Source organism: Strongylocentrotus purpuratus, unplaced genomic scaffold (assembly GCF_000002235.5).
Source record: "Strongylocentrotus purpuratus isolate Spur 01 unplaced genomic scaffold, Spur_5.0 spur5_contig_855, whole genome shotgun sequence".
Classification (NCBI taxonomy): Eukaryota; Metazoa; Echinodermata; class Echinoidea; order Camarodonta; family Strongylocentrotidae; genus Strongylocentrotus; species Strongylocentrotus purpuratus.
The window spans coordinates 1,157,851-1,176,603 of NW_022145563.1; the positions used below are offsets into that span (position 1 = coordinate 1,157,851).

The window sequence follows — 18,753 nt, forward strand, 5'->3', positions numbered from 1 at the left end:
ATCCAATGACCGGGGTAATAGTATATATCTGTAAAGCGCTTAGAGACATCGTAGGTGTATTAAGCGCAATATAAAAGTGAAACATTATCAACAAATGACAGATAGCACAATAAAATTGAGTGTGTTTCATCTACCGTTTGAGAGCTAAAATATTAATTTATTCACTTACCTATTTCACATCGAGATCCACTGTAGCCTGCAGCGCACAAGCAGAAGTAGAAGTTTGGGAAATCGAAGCAGGATGCACCGTTCAAGCAAGGGTCACTGGCACACTCGTCGATATCTGCAAGAACAGGTGAATATAGCCAGAGAAACAGTATTACCAGGACACTGCTGGGATGGGTTAGTAGTAGTCTACATGATCTGTTCCTTAAGTCCCTAGACATACTAATGGCACCACCAATCACTTCCATTGGTGACCTACACCCGCTTCAAGGTATGGTAAGGGTCAGAACGTGGGTCATGTTGGGTCTCTTTCGCCGTGATGACCTCTACAGTAAACGGTGTACTTGCTGCTTTACGCAATACTAGTAGCAGTACACTCCCACAATAGAGTAGTGTTATACTGTGCAAAGTCAGCGTGGATATGCAGGGCCAGGGGCGGCGTCATTGTAACCATCACTACTCAATGCGCATGAATGGGTGAGAAGAGTAAAGCTGGAAGCTGTGGGAAAACTTCCATTGTAGGAATCCCCCCTTGTGTTGACAAATCATGGTTGGATGATCGCATAGTACCCCTGACTGAAAGGGGACTTTGACAGCAGAATTATACATGAATGCTTCTTTTTTATCACTTTTTTGACAAAATTGAATTGTGTTCAGCTTTGCAGAAGTCGTGGGAATGCTTTCAAAATGTATGTCATGCCCTAACCGAGAGAGAGAGATTCTCTTTTAAGCTTGAATACCGGTACATTACTTTTTTCCAGCCTTAGACTTCAATTCATGCACAGTTTGACATCAGTGTCACTGACCTGAATTTAATTAAAGAAATCATGGATTCTTGTCAAACAATAAACATTGTTACTTTTTGTTTGTTGGATACACATATGGAGGTAAAGCATATCCTCTAAACAAAAACACTGAACTTTTTTCTTTCTTTTGTAGCTATCATAGCTACGATCATGTACATTTGTCCCCCAAAAACTGCTTCTTGATTTGATTTTATTTTAATTTGGATAACTGCCGATAGAGTTGGATCAGGAACTTATGGTGTTTTCTAAATGGCAAATAAAGTTCTTGGTGGTTTTAATTTAGAGAGTCTCTATATATCTATTTACACCCCTCCCCCCCCCCTCTTGAGTCCCAAGGATTTCCACGGGTACTGCTACATGTTTATATTTCCTTTAAATTCTGTATCCCTATATTGCATCCAAAGTTCCACTATTAGAACACAGTATGGTAGGATGCACAAGCTGATAGATATATTATCCAGCTCTAACAAACAGTATTGCACTTTACCTTTTACAGTGCACAATCTACTTCATACTTCAAAGCAAGAACGTGACACACAGAAAGTGCTGTAGAGATCCTTCTAAGATGGTTTTTGTTGCTTTTGTTCGAATTTGTTTGATTTGTTTCATTTTGTTTCGCTTTGTTTTGTTTTTTCTTCTCTTTTGCTTTCAATATCATTTTAATTCATGAAAGAAAAAAGGGGAAATCAAAGTTAGTCTAGGTTACTTGTTATCCAGAACAATGTACAAGACCATACCAAATTTTAAATGAGGAAGTGGATAGCATGAAAATCACTTTATTTTGCATCATCATTCATCAATTTAATTGTATGATTTTTCCTTTTGTCTCTTCCCCTTTTCCAAAGAACAATGAGACTTAACCTTGTATAGTTTGGTACACTACACATAAATGGTGATTTTCTATTCCATGCAAGTTTCCACGAGGATTAATTGCCTTAAATGGGATTCCCCTCTACATATGATAGCGTTGGAATTAACAGCGTGTCCAATGGAGCATCCAATAAATACATCTACCCCTCCACCCCTCCCCCATTGATAAGTCATAGAAAATGGGCAAGTGATTTCCTTTATTTGGTGACAATAAAGTCAATGAATTTTCACCTGATTTCATGAGAACTGGATGTAAGGATTGCAAAGCTTCGCTTCATCCATTCACATGCTATTGTAATCATGGACATTATACTATTGCGCAATAGTGTGCCATGCGTGTCTTGATTTTGTAAAGGATACTGGATAAACTCGGGATTGCAATTATTTCTCACTAGTTCCATGAATGAATTTTACATTTCAGTACAGGCTGAGCTGATCAGCTGGATGGGCAGGATTAAAACTTAGCACTTATGAATTTTATGTTCCGCAAACTCGATCCAAATTTAACTTTAATACAATACAATACAATAGAGTCATTTATGTAGCGCTCTTTCAAACTAACTGTTGTTTCACAGCGCTTTACATAAAAATTATCAAAGAATACGTTGTTGATCATGGTCAAAGAGGAGAGTTTTGAGACATTTTTGGAAGACATCTAGAAAAGGTGATAAACGAATAAAACGTTAAAACTGTCATTTAATAAATAAAGATGGTCTTTGACTGAAATGTGTTTTTCTTGGCACATCTTGATGATCTGAGACAAAATTTGTCCTGCTAGATAAGATACACTGAACATCTTCCTTAATTCCAATGTGCCAATTACTTTAACTGATATTCTATTAACATTAAACAAAAACCTCATGAGAAACGTAAGTTCTATTGTGATGGCTAATGTTAAACACTCATGAATGTACACATTAAAATGAAAAAAATGAAGAAAATATATTTTCTCTTTAGTTTTGACCCCTGAAGTTTTCAAACAGTGTGACTTTCTATGGAAATGAATGCATGTCTAGTCCACAGAGTAGGTCTACAGGATAACAAAAGGTTTATTAAGGGAGTGTTATCAAGTCTCGGCAACTACACTACAGTCTATAGCCCATGTCCCTTGGGCTATTGTTTCTCAAGGAAATAGGTAACTGCAGTCTTTCAACTGACCCCACAGATTCAACTAGATCTAGATCATCTAAGTAGATTTTGTCAGGCCCTGTATTTTGTTTAGATTAGTCTTTTTTAATTTATCAAATTTAAATTTAAACTTTCAACCAAAGCACAGATATTGATCATTGGTATATCAGCATTGGTTCCGCTTTACCTGATCTTGGATTCATGCACAGAGACCATTGATTACTTTAAAGGTTCAGTAGACCCTATATAGGCCTACACACAAAACATTTCTGGGCTTTGCTGACTGAGCTGGGAGCCTTGGAAAGAGTCAAGGAAATTCCATGAATCTTCCCACCCCAAATATGGAACATTCAGTACCTATAAGTACTATTTGTGGTACCACAAATATTCCATAACAATCTTAAAATGGTAATACAATGTTATTAAAGATAATTAATCACCCTGTAGATCTATCTGTATGCGTAGAAATTAAAACAAATTGAGAGCTGTATGGATCAGTATCATAGAATTCAACAAGTGGGACTGAACATAGGCATTTGCAATGTGGACAACGCTAGAAATGTTACGTGGAAACATTTCACACCTTCCATTGATCATTAAAGAGATTATAGCATATAATAGTTGTTTAAACAACCTTTTAATACTTAACAACATAATGAGGAATACGTTGGCTATAGTCAACTAACAAATTATTTTTAAAAAAATCAACGATGACTCACTCTCACTGCAACAAATTTTGCCTGTACCGAAGACTAATAATACACCTGTTTCTTCATTAGCTTGTGCGCTTGCGTGGCTGGCAAAACTTTCAACCAATCACAAGAGCTTTGTTTGAACTAATTGTAGCATCGAAATTTCACCAGAAAAATTATATATTAGGTATGGTTTTTTCTTACCGGTTTCGCAGTTGGCTCCAGTATAACCAGGCGGGCAGATGCACACGTAAGATGTACCGTCGATCCAGGGGAAGCAGACGGCGTCATTTTGGCACGGGTTGCTCAGACAGGGAGATGCACCGTCTGCAAAAAGCAGAAAGCAGATGAAGAATGAACAATGACTGAGAAAATATGAATTTTAATCTGGTATTCTGGATCTATTCCACCTACTGATTTTTTTTCTTTCTACCCCGTCCTTACCAGGACATCGCCCCTACTGCCTAGTGTTTGTTTGTTTGCTCGTGCATTCACGATTTGTTGTTGTTTTTTTCAGGACAAACAGCTGGAAACATCCTCCTATACAATGATAACATTGCCTTCATGTATAAGTTTAAAAAATAAAATAAAAATAAAATAAAAACACACTTTGGAAATGAGAGTAAGGACGTTTGTAGGAAGGTGTGGACAGAAATAAATCAAACTTTGCATGTCTCGACTATACGTTCAAGTAAAATGTCATTTTCGTTAACTTAAATAGTTTTAATGGTAGCACGTTATTAGCACCTACTAGCATTTTTTTTTAATTCATTATGTTTCCTAAATAATAAAGTATAAACAAGTCTTTCTCTGCTTCCACGCATCTCTACCATATGCAAAGTATCGATAAAAATAATAAAAACATCGAATATCCACTTTTCAAACGAGTGCAAAAATAATGAATAAATAAACAGCGAGCTACCCGTGAAATTCCAGGCCAGGAGGGCCATTGGATAGTCAACGACCGATATCACTGTATGTTTTGGGGGCACAACCTACTCTGCCCCTTTAAAGCCAGCACGGCTTTAGCTAACAAATCTCTTCCCCTCCCCTTTTTTTAATAAAAAGGAACCTGAGACATGCGATACTTTTCTTTTACCTGGTCTATGTTTTCGGAAATTTAACAGGGGCATTGGATATTCAACGACCGATATAACTGTCAGCGTTAGAGGCAAAACAGTATGAGAAATGTGATACTTTTCTTTTCCTGGTCTATGATTTTTTTCGGAAATTTGACGACCCAATTTTACTAAAACCCTGAAGCCGCCCCTTGACCTGAATATCACCTGAATAACTTGACCAATCAGGGAACTGGGAGTGTTACCAATACTGTAATGACCATCTCGCTTGAAACAGCGTTAGTGATGCGTAGATAGGCGGTAGATTCAAATCCTATTACCAGCACTAAACAGTGACGTAGCAAGACATAAATACATTTTAAAACAGGGTAATAATGTTATCTGACGGGGAGAGTGACTGACTGTCTGCGCTTACGAAGATTTTAAGTTTTTTCTTTCTTTCTTCTTTCTCCTTTTTTTTCACATTCTTTTTCTTCTTTTTCATCTCATCCTTCTTCTTTGTCGTTATATTCTTCTACTTCTATTTCTTGACCCTCAAACTGGGCGGGGCGTATACGAGGTCTAACATAGTAAAGGGAACGCAAATGCTAATAAAGGAAACACTGCTTGCACTATGTAATATTACATTATTTCCACAAGATGTCCCTTGCATACACTACTCTATTGGAATCATCATACAAACAAAACTCAAGTATTGCTAAGACATACCCCTTGTGCTCTTTCTCGAGTTGTATAATACAAACAATGCTTGGATAGTAAAACCTATTCTCCATATTCACAATCAAATGTCAAAGCGAAACAAACGGAGCTTTCTTTATTTGACAGAGGGTTTATCGTGAGAACTCCTTCTGTGTTTCTATAATGAAAAACAAAATGCTTTCTTTTGGAATTCAGTAGGTCTTAGTGTCCCCTATTCAGCCTCGTCTATTCAAACATTGAAATAAGAGGCCTCGGAAATAGTAGGCATTGTTTGAACTACAATGGAGGGTAGCTTACTGCATGTGGTGAGGTGTACACTGATTTATTTCGGTTTCAAGACTGGTGGAAAAGGATGAAGGATTTATCTTGAATTAAAAAGAGGAAAACCTATCTGTTATAAGAATCGAGAATTTAGGCCAAGTAAAAATAAATTTTTGTAGTTTCACGTCCAGATTTTTCGAAAATGAGAAGGAGGCGGTCGAATGACATTTTTTATCTGACATTTTTTTCTGATATTTTTCAAATTTAATTTATACATGCACTTCAGAGGCTGAAAACAGGGTGGAGAGGCAGTACATTGATGTTTTTCAAGATTTCCTCAGATTCTTAATTTATTTCTATTTCAGAACAAATATATCAAATAACGAAATAGATAAATAAGAGAACAGGGAAACAAGGGAACGAGAGAACGAGAAACTAGAAATTACACCTTATTTCGTCTTATTGAAAAGAGTGGTACAAGAATCATCTGCGGATTATTTTCCTTCATTACAACAAGAACTATCGCTCCTACTGCAAATATCATAATTACTTAGCAGTCTTAGTGACTTCGATGACGACGTCTACTACTGCTGCCGCTGATACTAGTAGAAGTACTACTTCTACTACTAATGATAATAACAATTATTACAATAATTTGCTATATTGAAGATGACTGTAAAGGTCGCTTATCTTGCTAAATATGCTTTTCCCGTGTAGATACACGTGTAAATCTGTTTCTCTTTTTAAACAAAACTCTCAATCTGGTACTAAGTCGACTCCCATTTAATTTCTTTTTAAGTGGCAACGGGAAGCAATAACAAAAAGATTGTTATAAAGCTCATTATAACTTGTAACGAGGGAGAAAGACATTAAGCTGTCTACGTCTTATACGGGAGTGAAAGACATCGGGGGATTGAGTGTGTTTGTAAAGGACAAAAGAGCTGGTGAGGATTTGATAGGCGAAGTTGATTTACTTTAAAAAAGTAGTCTGTGGTGGAAATAATTTTACACTATATATACACTCCAATTTTTTTAAGCTAGATTAATTTAAATTTCATGCTTATGCTTCATGCTTTGTATTTCGAACTTTTTGAAATTGCCCCGATTGTACATATCTGACGTTAATGGCTCATTGACTCAAGCTGTGTGCTAGAACTGCGAACATAGGCGCAAGGGCAATGGGGTGGGAGAGTGGCTGACGTCACTTGCCCAAATACCAAAAATGACTACTTTATCATAATAGTTACAATTGTCTGCAAAATAGACTACGTAGAATTTAAGTTTTAAATAGACCACGTCGCTGCCTAAATATGAGGTGCAGGCTGCCTGAATGTTGGTAAAAAATAACATTTTCTAGGGCGGCAGCTCCCTTCCCCTTCCTCATACGCCTAACTTTGCATCACCTTTAATAAGGGAGTTTACAAATACAATCTGCACATGGGCAGATAAAGGTCATTTGTACCAAAATGATAAAACCCACAAAGATGAATACTGGATATGCGCTAATGAAAGTTATGTAACATTTTTCATTTATGCACCAACGGTGCATTCTATGATACGCAAGTGGAAGTATTCTTTTCAAGAGGTCAAACAAAAGGTATTCATGAAGCACATCTAGGCCTTTGGCAGTTATTATTCTAAGATGCTCAAAGTGGAACTTCTCGATGTGTAAAAGATCTGTGTATATTTGGGGTTATTTTGTACCATGTGCTATCTGTAAACTTCCTTATCCAGTGACCTTGATTTAGGGCGCGTTCATGCCTGATTTTGAAGCCAGAATGAGCGATTTGTAACGCTCATCGTAAACGCTCATCGTAATCGCAGTTCCACGGTGCACTGTTCATGCTCACTTCTCCAGGCAATTCTCCTTGGGTGGCCTTCAGCTGGATTCGCAAACCTGTGTGCGCATGCTACGAAGACCCACTAGAGGTCAGTGCGTTGACCCCATTTAAACGCGTTTACAAATTGTAAACGTATCTTTTTGTGAGTTTACGATCGGCGATCGTGATCGCCGTTTTTCGGTGATTCTACAAAAGTGAGCATGAACGCAATCGTGTTTTAAACTAAACGCGTAACAGATGCCTGATTCTGGCCGTCAAAATCAAGCATGAACGCGCCCTTAGATTGATCAGCCACAGGAATGCGCAGTATGTCATCTCATTATGCAGCATCAAACAAAACTTTGATTGTGCTTCCAGAAAATAAAAGGAAAGTAGGACCAACTACTGTCTGTTTATACTACTGGAGTACTTGTATTCGCCGGAGTTGTGTGCATGAAAAGAAAGATTTGCTGATCACAATGGTAAATAAAGTACAATAATTCATTGTGTTTAGTCAACTTTTGCCGCCAATTCGATTTTATATGCGAAAACTCTACTGAAGAGATGTAATGTAAGAGCCCATGAGATGTGAGCTGCACACGTTTGCTGGTTAGATTTCACTTTCATGAAAAGGAATCAAGAAATAATAAATGTTGGAAGTATTTTGCAAAATATATACATGAACACGATTAGGACAGAAAGCACAGTTCGGTCTGATGTTGAGGCCTACTTCACAGGTAAATTGTCTCTTTGTGAAACAATCGTTATTTAGGCTTATAACAAGTCTTAGTAATCATATTAATGCAATTATGCAATAACTGCCAGTTCCACATCACATTAGGCTACTCGATCATGTCGATGAGACCACTTGTAGTTAGGCGATGACATATTTAATACGTTTGTAATCATTTTACAGCATTCCGATATAATATTATGGAGTTCATATTGTAAACATCATATGTTGCTGTGTTAGGCAATCATTGGGCTGGAGCTAGCTGTATATCAAAACTTCATATAACTTCCCTGTAATGATGTGATTTTGTTTAATTTCATAGTAAGAATGAAGATTGCGTGCAAAATACGTTGTTGCTGCTATGATAGCCAATCCTCGGAAAACTTTAGGTTCATCAAGAAAAATGATTACGGGGGGAAATGGGTTTCATACCAGTGGAAACATTTAGGGGGACATAACCCCCCCCCCCCCACCCCCTCACACACTCAGCTAATACAATTTGCATAAAATACCTTAACACGGGCTAAGGAAGAGCCATAGATTAGAATGTGAAGGTCAAAGGCGAAGGTCAAAAGGAATATGTATTGTCTTCATTAGTCTACGTGTATGTTAGCGTTCATGAACGGCATTATCATTAACACTGGGGTGTTGGCCCACAGGTGTTCCATGGCCGCGTGGTTTACAGCGCTCGACTGGAGATGCGAAGGTCATGGGTTCGAATCCCGACACGGCACTAATATCCTTTGGCAAGATATTAACCTGCATCTGCTACTCTACACCCATGATTTAAAATGAGTACCCGGTAGGATGCTCATTTTAATACCTGTGCCCGGTAGGATGCGATTGTTGGTCAAACAGTTTTTGAGCGTCAAGTAACACCTGCATGGCTGGAATAATCCCCAGGGAGTGGAGATTGTACACAGTGTGTGCGGGCAATTATTGAATCCAATGACTGGGGTAATAGTATATCTGTAAAGCGCTTAGAGACATCGTAGATGTATCAAGCGCTATATAAAAGCGGAATATTATTATTATTATTATTATTATTATTATCAAGTGATTGAAGGATCAAGATCAAATGATTGAAAGATCAACATCAATTTTTACTCCAAATGGCTTTTAATATTCATTGTTAAGATCATTTAAATCTGTAGCTTCTTCCCTGTAGAGTTTATTGTATGTGGTTCCCTAAAATTTGAACAAGTGTTATTGAAGTAATCTCCAAGACAATATTTATATTAGAAATATACAAGAGTCGTCGTTTGCCTGACATAGCACTCCGTCAATGATTGTCCCGGCCTTTGACGCACCACGAGAGAGTAATAACGTACAGAAATTACTGCGAATGAAAAGTGCAAGCGTTGTTTTTAATTACTGGCATGTTTTCTACTACTTTTCTTCACAGGTTTGATTAGCGCAGGCAATAGGGACTTTTAGATTTGCGTGGACTGATACGTGTGACGTCCATTCAAGGCAGTGCACTAAAAGGACGTCGATCGTAGCAATCCACGTTGTCGTTGTGCAAATCTAAAAGTCCCTAATGACGCAAAGAGAATGACGCCTCATGGACAATGGGCTTGAGAGAGCAGTCGATTCGTGGTCTTAATTTTTTCACCCTCTCTTTTTAATTTACGTTTAAATGTATCACCCACTGAATTTCACATAATTGATTAAGACAGTTTTTTGTCACATTATCTTATACTGTCATGTTATCATATCTTGTCATGTTATATTATCTTGAAAATGGAAGAAAATATATATATATATTTTTTTTTTTTTTAACGTGATACGAGCTTTAGGATCTCACACGTACAAGGAAAAACAAGTTTTACTCTGCAGTTTACTTAACCCGAATTATCTATATTGTAAAATCAAGACTCATTCATATTTAGTACTGCTCCAGTTTCCTTCAATGGAAAACTAAATGAATGAAAGAACTTTATGCAGCGTGTAGTGATATCCATATATTGAAGGTTGATGACTCATTCATTCGTTCTACCAAATGTAGCAAATCAATTCATTCATTCTTTAAAGAAACCGCGCCCATTTCGATCACAGTTTTACTACGACAGGGCTAATACATTCCTGCGGTCGGTCTTAAAATAAAATCGATTTCAGGAAGGGTAGGATAATCTAGCTTGGTCGCACGTGAGTGAAGGACATACAGAGGTGACAGGGGTATTGTGGAGTTCAGATTCACTGGGGTAATATGAGTTTAGAGATGATCTTCCAAATAAATTTATTTATTCAACATGGCCGCACAAGATTGATTGGTAATTATGATAGATTGGTAATTATGAGCCCCAAATTATCCAAACTTTAAAACGAAGTAAGCCTACGTCAAAACAGAGTGAATCGTTTTCACTCATCATTTAAAACAGACTCTTACATGCATCACGCATACACATAATATACCTTCCTTGGGAGAGAGGAAGAGAGAGAGAGAGAGAGAGAGAAGGAGAGAGAGAGGGAGAGAGAAGGGGAGAGAAAGAGAGATGGAGTAAAAAGGGAATAATAATAGGAAGAGAGTTGAGGGAGTAATAGTTAGAGAGAGGGAGGGAGAGAGAGATAACATATATGAAAAAAGAGAGGTAGAGTATGAAATAGAGAGAGAGGGAGAGAGAGGGGGGAGTAATAAAAGAAAGAGAGAGTGAAGCAAGAGACAAAATGATGAATTTCTAAAAACCCACGGAGATGTAGACCCTATATTAATCGTTTTTATACTAATCTTGCCTGCAGTCCCGTGTTGACTATCTAATTTAGATGTAAAAATAACGTGGTGAGAATTCAAACATAATTATGATTTAAACTTCAACGATATCCTGCCTCCCCCTATCTCTCTCTCTCTCTCTCTCTATCCCCTCTTTTTTTTCTTTCTCTCTTCCTCTCTCTGTCTTTATCTCTATCTCTTTCTCCTTTTACGGAGCAGGTCCTTATAGAGGGAAATGTTGCGATATTAGTTTTTTTCAAAGTCAAAGTCGTGTAGCTTATAATCGGAGAAAAAAAAACATGTTTACTATTCATTAGAAGTACACGTCGCCTTTTGATGGTTCTATAGCATGTGTCTCATCGTATCAATTTTGTATATGTAACAGACAGCCGACTTGTGTAAAGCTTTAACGCATTCAAATAAGAGGGATGGATCAATACGGATCGATACAATCCAAATGACTCGGCCACCAAATACACCCATGTGGGTTCACGCTCAGTGGGACAGCGAATACATACACTTACACGTACGTTACTATACCGTGTAAATCGAAGAGCTTTTTACTGATATCTAAATTAGCAGCTTACGAGACATGTATAGCGAAATTGATGTAGCTTATTGAAGATTGAGGATTATAAAGATTGCAGTAATAATATCAAGGGGACAGTCACAAACACGAGATACATGTATGTTGTAGATCTTTTCAGGAAAAATGTAATAATCATTTTGTTTATTCAGGTAAACCCCAAAGCCTCATCAGCATTTATCCTGTTCTTCCAGAGAACCATGCAATTATTATTACCCATGCAATTGCCAGGTACATTCTTTCTCAGCTCTCAGTAGAGTATTTTTGAGAGGTTTCTTTTACACTATTCACGAAGTAATACCTACCATCAAGACCGGTCAAATGCAACAATGGCAATAATAGGGGGAGTCTCCGTATTATAGTGATTCTAAAACGAAGAGAATAATCTTAATTCGCCGAGAGGTTTTTTCGATGCTTGTGTTATAGGGTTTCTGGATGTGATTAAAACAGATTAGACATCTCCATTTTTGAGCCATTAGACCGTTTTCGAAATGCTTTGAAATTAAAATTGTTTCTGTTCTGCTTGCCGAGTGAGGATGAGACGTTTTATTTTGATGTTTAATCTATTCATTTATCTTTTTTTCAATCGATAGTTAACAGACCATTTTCGTTATGTTGCATACATAAGTTGTTGCTAGGTAGGACAAACATTATGCAATTTGAATTCTGATTATTGGAATACAATTAATCGTAACATGTGAATGGAATCATTCGTGTCGAGGCTTTTCAAAAAGTTGTAAACATTATATTTGGTTACATTACGAAAATGGTTAGTTAGTGAACACGTGTTATGTAATCACGCACGTTTCTAGTATTGGGCTCATGGCGGCCCCTGGATGTGAAGCTATATGCTATTTACGGACCCAATACTATAGACCATTCAACAAAATGTATTCAATCTTTACGTAAGCTGTAATTATCCCGTACATATCCACACATCATAAAGTTGTATGAAGTCATTCAAGCGCTGTGTGCGCTGTGTGCGAGTATAGCGGTACCCCCCACACAACTTTGAAATATATGAGTACATGGTGATCCTTTCGAAAGACGATACGTCTTTACTGTATTTCTATTATGCATTCTCATCCGAACCCTGGCCCTGATAACCAACCATCTAATTCAACTACTATACATGATGGCCTCTCTATGGAAGGATTCCCCTCTGTGTTGCTATGCCGGGATATAACATGCACCGAGCAAGCTTTTCAGTCGTCAAGAGAACCATGTATTAAAAAGTTATGAATACAATTAGTAAAAAGGTTTTCGTACACCTGCTATGGATTATTGTACTTCAATAGTCAAAATGCATGTTATTGGTTTGATATGTCAGGACTCGCATGGAAAGCTTTATCCTGTCATTAATGTCGTTTGAACCCAGACTTGTCTTGATTCGGAATGAGGACATAATAATTGTCCTCGGAAATTTTCCTTTGATTTCTTGAGAACAATTTTACTGCTTTTATGTTTATAACGTAGGCCCCTATTTATTGAGAAAAAATGTGAATATCTATTGAAGGCATAACTGAAATGACTTGTGGAGAGTAAAATACACCAACGTCAAGGTCGACTGTAGTTCATCTAAAGAAGAAGAAGAAGAAGAAGAAGAAGAAGAAGAAAAGGAAAGAAGAAAGAAGAAGAAAAAGAAAGAAGAAAGAAGAAAGAAGAAAGAAGAAAGAAGAAAGAAGAAAAAAAAGAAAGAAAGAAGAAAGAAGAAAAAGAAAAAAGAAAAAAGAAAGAAGAAAGAAGAAAAAAAGAAAAAAGAAAAAAGAAAAAAGAAAAAAGAAAAAAGAAGGAAGAAGGAAGGAAGAAGAAATTATAAAACGTACCTCCTTGAGCATTAACACCAGACAGGATAACTAGAAAAATGGGTAAAGCTAACCCCCATCTGACCCAGTGCTCCGGGGGATACATCCCCTCACAGAATCCTCCTCACAGTAGCGGCCTTTAAAGAAGAATTGCACTCCGAATAAAACTTATATCATCCCTGTAAAACCATCCAAAGGGAAGCTAAAGGCATTGTCCTGGAGAGAAAGTTGATGAAATATCATATTTTGCTAAGAATCCATCTTCTGGGTGGGGTAATAAAATGCCAATGGTAGAAATGGTGGTAGCGCGTAAAGGTGTTGCACGGAACACTGCATGTCAAGAGCTTGGACTCCACCCTTTCGGTCCGTTTTGTGGGGAGGGGTGGCGATGAATGGGCGTAAACCGCTACAAATCTCCCGCGTGGTTCTAAACAAAGACAAGAGTGGGTGAGAAAAGAATCCCGTCAAATGAGTACAAGAGGGGTCTATTGTGTAATTACAGCTCCAACATCTTCGCTCTAAAGGCCCTATTCTTATCACTACATGCATCTGTCGTTTTGTTCTTTCCACGGTCCAGTAGCGTCTTAGTTTTCCCCGCATCGCGACCGGTCATACTTCATTCATGGAAGGATTTGGCTGAAGAAGGAGAAGAACGGGTGCATTGCTTCGGAGGAGGGCAGGTGAGGGCAACAATTGAATCTTGGACCAGGTTGCTGTTCATAGGCTTCTGAAAGTGCTTTTTACATCTTCCGATTGTTTCAATTTAAATGCGTCTGTACAACGCAAAACAAACCAGGGTCACTCAGGCATGGGTGATTAAAGTCATCAGCTTTAGTCAAGACTGGTGGCGGTTTTGAGGAGATCAGGAGGGGGTATTATCTAAACCTGTACCCCCGTTTATCCTGGCGATGATGATCCTTTTAGGGTAAGATAAAGGAGAGAGTCCAACTCCACTCTGAACGCTCTTCAGAAGCTTCGCGACCATAGTGTATATACACATTCAAGCATAACCCACGGGTTTTCTTTCCACATATTCAAGTACCTCAAACACTTAGGTACTCAAATCACTCCTACCAACATTGAGACTATTGAAAATCTTGCCATCACAAAGAATCTTTGTTTGAGGCTTGGAATAAGTCAAAATCCAGAATGAAGAAAAGCTATTCTGCTTCTTCACCACCTCTCTGCCGAGCGTCTAGTAAGTACCGGAATAAAACACATGTCGAGATGCTAATTGTATACTTACAACAATATGTATACATGGGACTGCCCGACGCTTCGCATCAAATATCGATACTGTTAGGTTACTCATCTTCATCTTGGGTAGATGTCAACATGGCCGTCTGTGATCATAATCTTGAGTAAAAATTACATTCGACTATCATCGATTACTATGAAAGTATGTCCTTCAAGTGAAACAGGACTATGCATTTCACATAAGTACAATTTCACCTCCGCTAAATCCATTGGTAGTTTTATCGTCTTGTTTCCTCATTTTATAAAGGAAAATAATTATGATATATCGGGAATGTAGAGATAGCTTACAGTTCATGAGCAAAACGTATTTTTTATGATTAGGGCCGTTAAAATTGGCTAAAAAATATATTCAGTCACACAATATACTTTCGCACTTAGCGATGTATTTTTTAAAAATCCATTCATGGTCAATTCACGTTCACTTGCAATCGAATATTTCTTGTTAAATTACTATATAATTATAATTGTATAAACTTCATAATTAATTACGAGCGTTAAAAAGACTAATGACCGTGAGCTGATGATAAGGTCATCTCAGTCATATCAAACGCACCTAGCACGCACCGCCTGTATCGAATCGGTGAATGGAAGCGTGCGGCATACATGTACATAAGATCAAAATGATTACATGCGTTCCCATGACTACCGCGTAGCTCCGGTCAATGGCACATCCCATTTTGTATTAGTCATCATTATCAGCGATCAATGTCGGCTGATTTAATCGTTTTCCATAATGGAAACTGGAAAAAAAGGAATTAATTAGTCCCTACATCGACGATTATATATATTAAATAGAAATTGTATTGTATATTTTTCCTGAGATCAGTGGATCATCTTAACGCTGTTAAAATGACTGTTTGAATATTAGCCACATTATCAACATTTGTACATTAACCGAATCATAGCAGACGACATGAAATTGGGCTACCGATAGTTTGCCGATATGATCGTGGGCGAGATAGATTTTCAACAGTAGCTGGCGCTAATGAGTTAGTCTCTTTCAGATTTATCAACCGCGACTGTAGTCAACTTATCGATTAGTTGGTTCGACGAGTAGACATGTTATTTCGATGGGGTGGAAAGAGGGCGGTAATGGGTTAAACGAGAAAGGCAGATTGAATATAATTTAAGAGTAGGGGGTGGAGTATATTTAAAAATGAATGGATAAACTAAAACAGATGTTGGCAGATAGAGATCAATGGCGTATCCATCAATTAAAAGGGCAAACCCGGCATTGACCTCTTGCGCCCCCCTCCAAAGTAGGGTGCAGAATTGCACTCTAGAGGGAGCATACGTGCACTAGTATAGGGATTAAGACATTTTCTACAAAATCAGCACCCCATAGCTACCTTGGGGTGCAAACTTGCCCCCTAGGGAGAGCAGATGTGCACCCTTAGTGTACACGTCGAGCCTCCGCTTGCGTCTTTTTTAACCTTTTTTTAAATGCGAAAAATTAAACAGCGCAGATTTGTTTCCTTCTTTCTTCTGCTTCCATTTAATCTTTTTTAATGCACCTTGAACTCGGCGTAAATATTCATAAATGAATGATACATGCCAAAGACTAAAACAACAGCAACAACAACATTGACTATATTTTGCTTTGCCGCAATTTATGAAGCAAAAATAGAAAAGAATGATCACTGGGTTTCAAACCCGGTAATCTAGGTTTATCGCACGCTTACCTTACCGATTGAGCCAACAATGGGTTGTTGATTTGTATAGCCCTAACCCTGACCCTTAGAGGGATTTATAGTTTGTATAGTAAGAGGCACTTTTTTTTAGTCCAATTTTTCAGGAAATATTTTGCGCCGACTCAGTCAGCCGGTGACTAAAAGCGGGTGGGGGGGGGGGGGGGGGGGGGGGGGTGAGACCACTATTTTTTTTTTTTGGACCTAATTCGTGGGATTTTTTTTTAAATTCTTTTGTTGTTGTTGACCGTCAGCCCCCCCCCCCCGTGGATCCACGCCTGCAGAGGATCCAGCCGGCGTCAAGGGGGGGGGGGGGGGTAGCCAAATCTTAATACAAAATTTAGTGCCGTCTCAGCCGGCCGGCGAATAAGCGGGGGGGGGGGGGCGCTTTTGTTTTATAAAGGTTAACTTTACGTTATTATCCTATTTTTTTTTTATCGTTTTAGGGGGCTGGGGGGCCGGGCCGGAAAAATCGCTACGTGGATCCGCCCCTGGTGTGAGCAGCACAAGCAAGACTTGACCGTGTTCTGCAACGAAGAGGGTTGCCAACGGCCGATGTGCCTGGCATATGTGCCGACGGCCCATCACGTGTCGTCGATCTGGACCAGAAATCTTCCGAGGATATAAGGAGGAGTTGTAAAGTCTCGCTCAGGCGGTGGGCGAGAAGACTCCTCCGGTGATGGAAATCTGAGAGAGAATCAAGTTCGAGATTTCCAAGACCCAGGATCGAAAGGCAAAAACTTCGTCCGAGATCTCGATGATATTTCGTGACATTCATGCAAAGCTTCAGAATAGGTACGATGAGGCATTGAGGCCGTTTCCGAGCTGCAGAATCAAACCGAAGAGCACAACTTCGCCACCAGGGAAACAACGCCTTTGATAACAAAAGTCTTTTGCGTCTCAAATCGAGACGGCACAGCCAGTTTGCCGAGCGATCCTGCGAAATAGAGAACGCTGGGGGAACTCCTTAGAACCAGAGAACAGGTTATCTCAAGGCGATGGCGGATCCAGGGGGGGCAAAAAAAAGGGTATTTTTTTTTTTTTTTTTTTTTTTTTTTTTTGTGCCTAAGAAAGAAAAAAAAATAGTGTTCCCCCCCCCCCCCCCCAAGCCACTGAACGAAATATCTGACGACGAAATTTTCAACTTTCCGGGGCAAAAAAAAACACCAAAAAAAAAACAGATTTGCTCATTAGAACCCCTTGAACTTCCGGGGGCTCTGCCCCTGGATTTCACCTAGGGCCCTAAGTCAGGCACCTGGATGATAATCTGACGGTAATTTATTGCCCAAAACCCCTGAGCTTCCCCATGGACCCCACGCCGATTCATGACCTGCCAGTGTCACAAATAAGGTATAAAAATATGTTCATCTGACCGTAATTAAATGCCTAAAACCCCTTAGTTTCCGGAGCTCCGCCCCCTCGACCCTACCAGGGGCCCTACGGCAGGCCCCTGCATGCTTGTTTGACCGTTATAAAATGCCTAAAACCCAGCTTCTGGGGGCTCCGCTCCCTAGACCCCACGCCATTAAGTCACCTGTCAGTGTCACAAATTAGGTATAATTATGCTCATCTGACCGTAATTTATTGCCCAAAACTCCTGAGCCTCTGCGGGCTCCACCCCTTGACCCCACGCCGATTCTTGACCTGCCAGTGTCACAAATAAGGTATAAAAATATGCTCATCTGACGATAATTTAATGTTTAAAACCCCTGAGCTCTGGGGGCTCCGCCCCCTGGACCCAGTGGCGGATTCAGGGGAGGGGGGGGGGGGGGGGGGGCTGGGGATAAAACTTGTAAAACACGTTAATTTTACCCTTTTTTCAGATGTCGTTTCATTGCATATTTTTGTTGTAATATACTTATTCACTGTATTTTGTTTTTGCATGAGAAATAAAATCATTTGAATCAAATGAATCAATCAGATGATTATTGTAAACTGCCGAATGTTAAATTCAAATTAAAATGTATTATGTACTATTAATATCTTGTTTATTAAAAAAAATAAACGTCTGGCAGCTTTGCGATTGTTTTGAATATTGGTACAAAGGTTAATCCTTAGAAATCCAGCCATACTCTTTACTTGGCCAAAACAGTGATAATGAGATAACGCTCACACGTGCAAATACTGACGAATATCATAAACGCTTTGAGTTCAAGTGGCTATTTCATAGATTAGATGGAAGAGGGGAGGGACTCAAACATGGAAGTGCTTTCAAAGGTTTAACATTATTTTCTTCATTTGGTTAAAATAATATTTTTAATGTACAAATGTAAAAAAATAATCTCACATCTATAGCACATAGTTTTTATACAAGAAAAAACAGCACACCCCAAACATGTACTATTAATATCTGGTTAATATCTGGTTTATTTATTTAAAAAAACACATCTGGCAGCTTTGCGATTGAATTTTAATATGGGTACAAAGGTTATTCCTTAGATTCCATGCAGCCAT

At 38.6% G+C, this 18,753-nt stretch overlaps 1 protein-coding gene across 6 annotated transcripts in view; it reads right to left on the reverse strand.

Annotated features, from left to right (window-relative positions):
* LOC115918226 (mucin-19-like) overlaps positions 1–13,755 on the reverse strand; it is an 87,743-nt gene extending 73,988 nt beyond the window's left edge. For 5 of the 6 annotated variants that reach the window (XM_030996547.1, XM_030996542.1, XM_030996553.1 and 2 more), the window contains exons 1-3: positions 13,376–13,754; positions 3,866–3,988; positions 170–283 (exon numbers count right to left, since the gene is read on the reverse strand). In XM_030996547.1, coding sequence (XP_030852407.1) covers positions 170–283; positions 3,866–3,988; positions 13,376–13,460 — 322 coding nt within the window. In that variant the 5' untranslated portion in view covers positions 13,461–13,754. Of the gene's footprint in view, positions 1–169; positions 284–3,865; positions 3,989–13,375 lie in introns of all 6 variants that reach the window. The other variant, XM_030996532.1, reaches the window with a different exon arrangement.
* Between the last annotated feature and the right edge of the window lie 4,998 nt (positions 13,756–18,753).